The 9729-nt window shown below is 37.3% G+C and overlaps 1 protein-coding gene across 1 annotated transcript in view; it reads right to left on the bottom strand.

The window, feature by feature from the left end:
- Positions 1-9407, bottom strand: part of SLC12A2 (solute carrier family 12 (sodium/potassium/chloride transporter), member 2) — a gene marked incomplete at its 5' end in the record, with an annotated part of 53806 nt that extends 44399 nt beyond the window's left edge. Inside the window, 3 exons of the mRNA XM_009701184.1 lie at positions 894-1013; positions 3110-3162; positions 9350-9407. Of these exons, the coding sequence (XP_009699486.1) occupies positions 894-1013; positions 3110-3162; positions 9350-9407 (231 nt within the window). The remainder of the gene's footprint in view (positions 1-893; positions 1014-3109; positions 3163-9349) is intronic.
- Between the last annotated feature and the right edge of the window lie 322 nt (positions 9408-9729).

Here is a 9729-nt window from a genome sequence, read left to right on the forward strand (position 1 = left end):
TAATACCCGTTTCACAGCTACCACTGGTAGTCTCCTTCTCCCAAGGCAGAGAATATGGCTACTTCAGGACTTGTAAGGAAGTTGCTAATACACAGTGGAAGCTTGCTGAACTAAAGTTAGGTATTCTGAATGTTCAAGTTCAGTATGTTTTAAGCAATTGTTGCATTTGCAGCCACCACTATAAATTCTTATAGCTTTGGACAGTATGTATCAATCACGGTCTCTCTTTGCCAAAATATTAAAAATAAATATGTACTTGTAATAAAATCCCCCATGTCACCCTTCATTTTTTACTACTCCAAAGGGGGACAAGTCAGTTTTTTTCACCATGACTATACTGTATTTAGTGTTAAGACTTCCACAGCTTAGCAGAAGATGACTTTTTGTAACAGGTTCAACATAATTTAAATACTTTATTTTGGTCAAGTTTTGCCACATACAGGTAGGTAGTCTCCTCAACACATTATTCTTTGCTTCTCTAAAATTAAGTAAATAGAAATCAAGTTTCTAACACTTCAGTCCAAAACTTCACAGATTCAAAGTGAACACACATTAAGTTTATTCTCTCCATTTGCATTTGCCCTTGCACTTGAGATTCCTATGGAGTTTTTCTACTACATATGAATACTTACATAATCTTTTTCCTTCTTAGAAATTATGCAACTTCAAAAACCTGTGCTAAGAAACCATGATCCCTTCAAAACCTGAAGTCCTGAAGTACTTGTATTTAGTTCCTTAAAATTCAGCACAAATGAGCAACCCTTCCTAAAACAATGGCATTTTTTCACATCTCATATATATAAAATGTTTCCTTAGCGCTATCATCATCTGTCTCAAAAAAGAAAGTTATTAGAAAGATCGTAAGAAACTGAAGTACAATACATAAAACTTACCAATACACCTTTTATCCAGCCAAACTTTACCACCCCTTTGCTGTCAGGTGTATAAGTGGCAGCTGCTTCCCCAGCTGGTGTGCCTTCCTCACCATTTGCATAGCCATCTTCAAAGGGCTCCTTGGAGGAAAAAAAAAAGTTTATCTTTTATGTGATGAACAGAGTAGAGAGAGCATTTGATACTCACACTGTGTAAAAAAAAGTCTACTTGTACGACATGGCAGAAGTTTTAAGCTTTTCCTTTATGTTCCCTGCATGAGGCAAATCTCACAGATTTCAAGGAATATAAACCAAACTTGCACAGACGACTTAAGCCTTCTGCTTCCATTAGAGCAAACTGTTAGCACTCAAAGTAATAAATATTTTTAAGAATCAGTTCTACAGCCCTAAGAAACAAACATCTGGTCTTTTAGAAAAAGAGCTACAAGATTTCAAATGCAGTGACTCCTACAGCACAGGAAGTTTTACTTTTTAATCTGAAAGTGTATGCTGTTCCACCACAAGTTACTGGTATCAGCTACAGCATTTCCTGTAGTTCAGATTCAGCTGTCATTTGATCAGTTTTTCAGGAAATAAATTATTTACTTCCCTGCCAACTATTCTAGTACTCATTGTAAGGTGATGCTACTAGAAAGGAGGGTGGGAGAGTGGCATTTCAGGGAGGAGGGAAGATAAGTCTTTTCCTAAACACTCTTCCCTGTTTAAAAGGGAAGGATGACAGACGCAGAAAACATCAGTCCTATGGACAAAGGCCAACTTGTGGCTTTTCTTTATAATACAATTCTGAGCCTTACAATGCAGAAATCTTAACTGTTTGATATATATTAAAAAAATATATGTACACACAATTGTTTCATGCTCGCTTTTCACGAGGCAGTTTTGTTTTGCCAAGCCATGCAAACATCTAAACATTTAAACTCAAATATTTCCTACACTTGCTAAGAAATCTGCAGGAAGCACTCTAAGCAAAGTATGTTAGTCATCCAAGGCAACATGTACAAAGAATGAATATACTAGAAAGACCTTGAATATCATTCAGAGAATACTATTCAACAAACCAGCTCAAGCAGTATTTGTGAAGCAGCCTGCATCCCAGGGGGCTCAGAAAATATTTAAGCAATTAGAGGCTCAAATCCAATGAGGTAAAACGCAAAACTCCCATCCGCTAAATAAGACACAAAATAGACTGGACCCAAATTATGCTTTCAAGATTTATCTTCCGTGCTGAGGGGACACAGTGAGAAAGTTAAATGTGAGACACATTATTAAAATTCTTCCTCCTCCTGGTACATTATTACTAAATACCCCATCTGCACAGAGTCCTGAGGAAATATTTACAGAACTATCAGTTATGAAGGGTGTCATCCATATCCCCTTACAATCAGCAGTAAACATACAAACAGATTAAAAAAAAAAATCAGATTATGTCAACCTTATCCAAAGGTCATTAGCACAGATTCACGTCAGTGCTTCTCTCACTGACTCCGCATTAAGAAATTCTCATAAAAACAGGAGTACCTGCAACATATCTGGAAATGCTGTATGGCGTAAGCTTTTCACCAGTAGCCAGAATCATCATCAGTTTGCAGAAGATTACCTTTAACAGACAGCTTTCTGAAATAGTAGGTTTTGTTGTCTCCAGAAGGAATTAAAAAATAAGATAAATATGTATGTGTTATATACATATATATTTGTATATGTATGTGTCTATACACATGTATATAATTTGTTATATACCTTAAACAGAGGACAAAAAGAAATATAACTGGGAATTACCCAGTTTGCTGAACTGCAGCTCTTCTGGATAGAAGAGAATTAATGGTTGTAACTTCTTGGGAGATTTGCACAGCCTTTGACCAGATGAATCTATTGATTTGCTGATTATTTCTATTCAGACACTCAAACCAAACCAAGTAAGAAGTGGTGTGTGATCCATTTAGAGTTATAAGAACAACAGTGAGGACCAAAAAAAGAGAATTACCATGCTGCTACATTTAAGATTTTACATAGAGTTAACTCTAGCATCTCTATGTCAAGAAGCAGAATAATAATTAACTAGTTTTAATTTAATACATACAGCTACCAGCCACTCATTTGCTGAGCCTATGCTGACCTGCCTACACCAGAACTGAGGAACAGTAAAGCCCTCTAACCAGGCTCATCACCCAACTCAGACACACCTGAAGTTCACAACAGAAAAGAATGAGCCTACATACCGCCCTGCTGTGATACCCTTGAGTAGTCCTCACTCCTCCTTCAGATGACTTTCCTAGAAATGCAGGAATAAACCTCAAAACTCTTTCTAGGTATTAATGTCTCCCTCATCAGATTCTGCTGTTGCCAGCAGCACTTACTAAAAGTTTCTCCTGCTTCTCCCCCTACCCCCAATCTTCAGAAGTGGGGAGGAAAAAAGAAAAAAGATACATTAAAAGAAAGGATAGATTAATAAACATCTTCACAACCACTACAACAAATCCAAGCAAGCATGCAACAGTATAACTGTATATTATTATTCCTTCTTATATGTCCTGTCATGTCTCTAATAAGAAACAATTGTTCTTTGAAAAGGCTGGTCAGGGAGGATCAAGGAAGGGCTAGAAGAAATCTGTATCTTCCTGTCATAAAATAGTCAAACATTATATGTAGCTAATGCCGTAATACACCTTCTTCTGTTGTTAAACAAACTAGAAATTTTCATCTATTGTACTTTTAAAAGAAGGTGGAGAATATCCTAGTATCTAGTGTAAGAGACAATTAGGTACTTCAGCATATGACCATGGCTGGCCAGGTATTGGTAGAACCTGCACACATCAACAAGATGATCTCCAGAGGTCACTTCCAACCTCAATCATCATGTGATAGCTATGCATTTTACCATAGTGCTCAAACAAGCCCACAGCTCGGCTTGTTGTATTCTGGGAAGGAGATAATGGCTTACACCCGATATTCTGACTTATCAGTTACCAGATCAGCTCCAAGATATGCACACTATGAATACAAGAAAGTTTTGTTTTGTATGTCTTGTCTCTCCACACTATGCAATATTTCTTAGGAAAATATTTTTTAGCACATGCAAAATGTAATAACTGAAAGGTTACTGCTGGTTATCAGTGCTGGTGGGTGCCCAATAAAGCACCAGTGAGAATAGATATTACAGAGTGTGGGCACAGAAGAATTCCACTACACAAGGCTCCAAGTTCAGCCCTTTAATGCAAGATTAAGAAAGCCCCACTGTGGTCCCAGCTGTAAATAAAGCAGGCATAGTATTTTTCATGCTTGTGCTCATGAGGAAACAATGCTTCTACTCAAGTCACATACTGAAAGGAAAAAAATGCACTAGCACTATTTTGGAACAGCAATACATATACCAGAAGATCTTCACAAACAGTAAAACACACTAACACGCTGTGGATCTGGAGGGGGTGTAACAAAAGGGGAAAGAAAAGAGAAGGTTTTAGCATTTCAGATCACAAATCCTCTTTTATTAACACAACTTTTTAAATCAAAATAGTGTCTTATTTAATCAGTCCAAAGAACACTCAAGAGTTACAGTGTTCAGTTGCACTGCTAAAGGAAAAATAAGATACATGTCCATACTTCCATCATACACTGATAGGAATTTAGCCAAGAAACAGTTAAATTCTATTCCTACACAGAAATTTCCATTGCTGTATCACAGTGCACTGAAAAGATAATCTACTATTTCATCTGCAGTACTGGATCATAACAATAAGTTATTTGTGCCAACTGTGAATAGTCTCCACATTGATTAGAACTGGATTAGTAATGAGAAAAGACTTGTTAGCCAGAAAAGATCTAAGATTTTTAACACACAGCTTGAAATACACTGGTGCATGGAGAAGTCTCTCATTGGTAAAAATTGCTACTAATCTTACTGAGAGCTCTTGATAGTGGTGTTCGTCATGCAACACATTTATTTGTGGTCAATTTACCTAGGTCCCATCTTAAAAGCAACATACTTAGGCCATTTGAGCTGTGCGTTTATTCTGATACCACCTCATACATGAACCCTTCCGCTCTTGCTTCTTTTCAAGTACCACAAGATGGAGGCCTCAACTAAAGGACAGGACAACCAGCAAAGTTGTATCTACAACTATGTGGTTCTTCTTCAGGCAGACCGCTTTCTTTGCGGTCTCACTGATTTGGCGTCCAAAGTAGTAAGCGACTTCTTTAGCTAATCCTTTCTATTGCCATTACTCTTGTGCAAAGAGAGGAGGTCGAAGAAGTACCTGAGACTAGAGCATTTAAACTGTTCTTTTTCCATCCCTCAAGTTTGACCAGTTACAGGTTTACCACATGCCATATAGTATGGGCTTCTCCTCACAGAAATTCCTTAGAAAGGCTTCACAACAGTAGCTTTTTCTTTTCTTAGAAGCCAGGTTAAATAGCTAATACCATCAAAATGTTAAAGAAAATTACGAGCCTTGTCTTTCCAAGCTCCAGTTTCCGCAAAAAAATATAAAAATGGCATTCTGCTACATTTAATCAAGAGAGCAGTTACTTGCATTTAAAACTGCTTTGTACTTACACATTCTGATACTGAGCATGGTGCTTTCACCACTTAACACGCTCACTGAGGACAGGATATAAGGGAAACCGCCCGAGAGCCGTCTTTCACCAACAGAACAATTCTGTACAGCAATGGGTCTCTGTCCTCAGCAGCTACAGTTGAAGCCTCAACAACAGCATCACGCTTTTACCTGTTAGGAGCTTTGTGGTTAGAGATGTCTCCAGCAACCATCACAGACAGTGGAATCCTTCTTCATAAGAGTGAGAGATTTGCACACATCTTCCACATTCCTTCACTGCAGCTTCCAGTGTTATCGCCAAGCTGTTCGCTACACCTTACCATAACAATTTTCTGTTTGCATAACCCAAAGGTTAACTTTATAAGTATCCCCATGTAAAAAAAAAAAATTCCTTTTTGTGGAAGGAAGCAACTGGTAAAGTGTACTGATTCAGATGTATCATGCCAGCTGCCTCAACACTGGAATAATCATTGCTTGTAGAGATTATACTACTAAATAGCCCAACTCTATAGCTCTACACACTTAAGACTATGGCTACTCAAGTACAAAACTTGACAGTACAGAAGATTTTCAGAGCTAACACAGCTCAAAACATACATGGAGGAAAAGCTTATAAACATCTGGGTTTGTTTTTCTAATCCACGTATACTTTAGCCAGAGTGTGGATAAAATAAAAATGACAGATTAAAGAAACTTATCAAACAGCAGCAGAATTACTAAACATTTTGCCCTAGAAGATGCTAACGCTTCTTATGATTTTTAAAGACTACAAATATTTCCTTGTGTGAGCAAGCCTTTCACTTTTCCTTCTGGACTGAACTTTTGGATTCTTCCTCCCACCTCACCTGTGACATTTCTAATGATCTGAATAAAAGGTTTAAAACATGCCAGATGTATTGTATGCACAGAACAACTGCTGACATAGGTGTTTACCTCTGATGCAACAGTGACAACTTTGCAAACAGTTTGTACTGGTATAAATATATTGTTTCCTTTCCAAAATGTCTAAATCTCTATGGAACAGTTTTAAGCATACTGTCATCCAGGGACACAGGAGAGTTCTGCGATTAACACTTGTACCAAGAAAAGTCTCAAATTTGATTGTCTGACTGAGAATACAAAGTATTTCAGTATTTAAATATGTGAGAGGAAAAATAAGTTCTCACCAGTCTTGACTTGATCTGGTGACACTGACTATGTGTTTGTAGCCATTTTTTCAAGCAACTACTACTCAAAATGGCTGAGATATTGTTGTTAACTTTGCTCTGTAGACTAAGAAATCACATTAAGTTTTTAATAAGTTTGAAAAACACCTCTGCCAGGTCTGACAGTTTTCAAGTGGTTTTTGTAAAGGAAATAAACAGCTCTAAAAGGGAGTAAGTAGTGTAAATAATTACTTTTAAAATATCTCACTCTGTGTAACACCGTCTTAAAGAACAGTCAGTACTGGCACGGACAGTCTATTTTGTAAACTAGTAACACTAGCAATAGCTATTTTCTTCTCTATAATGATCTGTTTCAGAAGTGCTAACCCTAAAGCTTTATTAGATATTCTCATCGCTTTCATTTATGCCACAATGAATTTACCTAAGCCTGCCTCCCATTGAAACGCCAGAACGATACGAAGCAGAAGACTCTTGTTAGACCTAGGAACTGGAAATTAACACAACTGAGACTCAATCCTATGAAAGCAACGTAGTAACAAAAAAAAAACCCACATGCTGCCTACACCTTTCACTACCCTTGAAACAACTCTTTTCCTGGCCAACCCTAAATACTTCCAGCAAACTATCAAGTTCTTACACAGTAAGAGTTGAAAAGATTATAAAACCAGAAAAATCATTCTGTAATGAGTAAATCAAGAAAAAAAAATCTGTGGTACATCTGAACCTTAAATATTGCGTGCAGTTCTAGTTCTTCCTCCCCAGTCCTCTACTGGGGTAAGGGTGGTGATAGGGTTATCAGGAGTTAGTATGGAAACCGAGAACTTGTGTGCCCAACTCTCGATCAATGTTTCATAATAGCCCTCATTCTGATGAAAGACCAGTGAAAACTGAAAGTAGGTTATCACTTTCTACATCTTAATTACATTACTAATTTATATCTTACCAACAGATGCAACATTCTGAATCTTTCGTACTTCAAACAGGGTGATAGTCCAAGTGAACACAGTTACCTTTCACTTAAAGATTGCTACTCAAAGACAGTAGCTTCCACAGATACCTAGAACAGTTTACAAATTCCTGATAATTCATTAGTTAAAAATCAACTTGCCAAGTTAGCAAAACAGATTCAGGTGTTCAGGTTTTTCAGGAATTAGATGAAAAGCTTGAGTGATTAGCATTGCAATCAGTGCAGAAACCCAGTCTGGTAGCACATACAAAAGAAAATATGGCAGAAGACATGCTGAAGACACCTCAGTCTGCCTAAACACCTTCTTAGCATTTTCTTTAAAAAAACAAACTCCAAAACCACACACTTTCAGGGAACATTGCTAGCCATTGTGCAATGACTGGCTGTTGACAGCTTAGTTTTAAACCAGGAACAAATGATAGCAAATTTGCTAATAGAATTTCTAATTCCCACTCCTTCTTCGAAGCATGTGTAAAATACTGCTACTATGCTGTGGTTCCAGGATCTTCGCAGTCATACCTAAAAAAAGCCTAATAACCCATTTAATGGCAGCCAGCAGTTCCCTACAGCAACAGGAGATAAATTACCCAGATAAAACATGATCTCTTCTTAAAACTTGGGATTCCTTGGAACCAAACATGAACAGTTTCAACCATTGGTTACTCGCCTCAAAGGAAATCCTTTTCAGGTTTGCAGCCAAGAGATCAAAACTTAAGTGCTTTAGCTATATTACCTTCTGTACAATTACAAATTTAAAATATAGCAGCAAATGCTTTTGGCATCCACTTCCAGATATTTCAAAGAGATTGCATCAAACACAGAATGTTAATGTTATCTTAAGTTGAAATTAAAGTCTGTTGTACTTTGATTACAGTGGAACAATTTTAAACAGAAGAAATTTATAGTTACAATTAACATGTCAACTGAAGAATTAGCCAGCTATGTCTGCCATCAGCTTGTATTTCAGTGTCTTGTAATTCAATACTGCTTTTAACAAAGAAACATTAAGCAATACTTTGTGTGTGTGTGTGTGTATACACATATATTCTGATTTTAAAAGCCATTTTTACTTTCTTTTATAGCGATGGAGTAACATCCATTCTTCCTCCCAGCTCTTACATGTAGTATGATATATTAACCAGCTAGCAAGACTGTTAATCAAGAAACTTACTCAGGCAATTGATTTCAGCTTAGGAGTAAATCATTGTTCTTGCAAGGTGGTATATTTACAAAGGATAGATAGGAGCCTTGTTTATAAAGCTCACCACCACTTACCGTCTTAAATGCATGCTATTTTTTTGACTGATCTCTAAGTTTACTAACTGCATGAAGGCTATGGACTCTTCTCTTTAAGATGGCGATTATGATCCTCCCCTCCGAACACAGGATAGATACAAATTGCAATCTGGTAGGCTTTTGCTTGAAGGAAAAGGTCTGGAATCCATTCAGAAACAAAGCAACAGCAAAACTGCTCATACTTAAGAGTACTTTAATTGGTGAAAATAGACAGAATTTGGTTCTTGACTGATCTTGATGAACTTGATTGCCATACCATTATTCCACAGCCACTGACCTGTCATGTCACTCAAGTAATCCAGGCATTAGAACACTGTAACATTCCAAGGGTGATCTCATCCCTTCCTCTACCTGCCTTCTCGACTGCATCACCAGTAATTCTGAGTTTTCAGCCCTTTAATAAGCAAAAAAAATTTTCAATGCTTTCCAAAGCATCACATCAAAATAAAGTCTCTCTCAAGGTAGGTTACTAAAGACTGCCTCTGGAAACAGTGACAGTGTCCACACCATTTGATTTAGCTGTCACAACACCAGAATAGGAAGTTCAGATTCAAATCTTTGCATTCCTAACAGAGAAGGACTAGCCATATTTACAGAAGAAAAGTTCCAGAGGAAAGCACTGAAGACTGGATAGCCAAGCGTACAGCCAGCATGGTGTGACCAGATGGAATTCTTTCAAGTAGTTTTTACATGTGACATGGCAGCAAAGTTTTGCTGACATCTGCAGGTATGCAACAGCAGCAACCTATCCAAAATACAAATAGCACTTTTTTTTTTTACTCCATACCAAAAACATTACTTGAAGAACAAGAGCATTTTGCAAAAGCATCAAGAAAAATCTCTACATCTTCACATAT

This window comes from Cariama cristata, unplaced genomic scaffold (assembly GCF_000690535.1).
Source record: "Cariama cristata isolate BGI_N322 unplaced genomic scaffold, ASM69053v1 scaffold11565, whole genome shotgun sequence".
NCBI classification, from domain to species: Eukaryota; Metazoa; Chordata; class Aves; order Cariamiformes; family Cariamidae; genus Cariama; species Cariama cristata.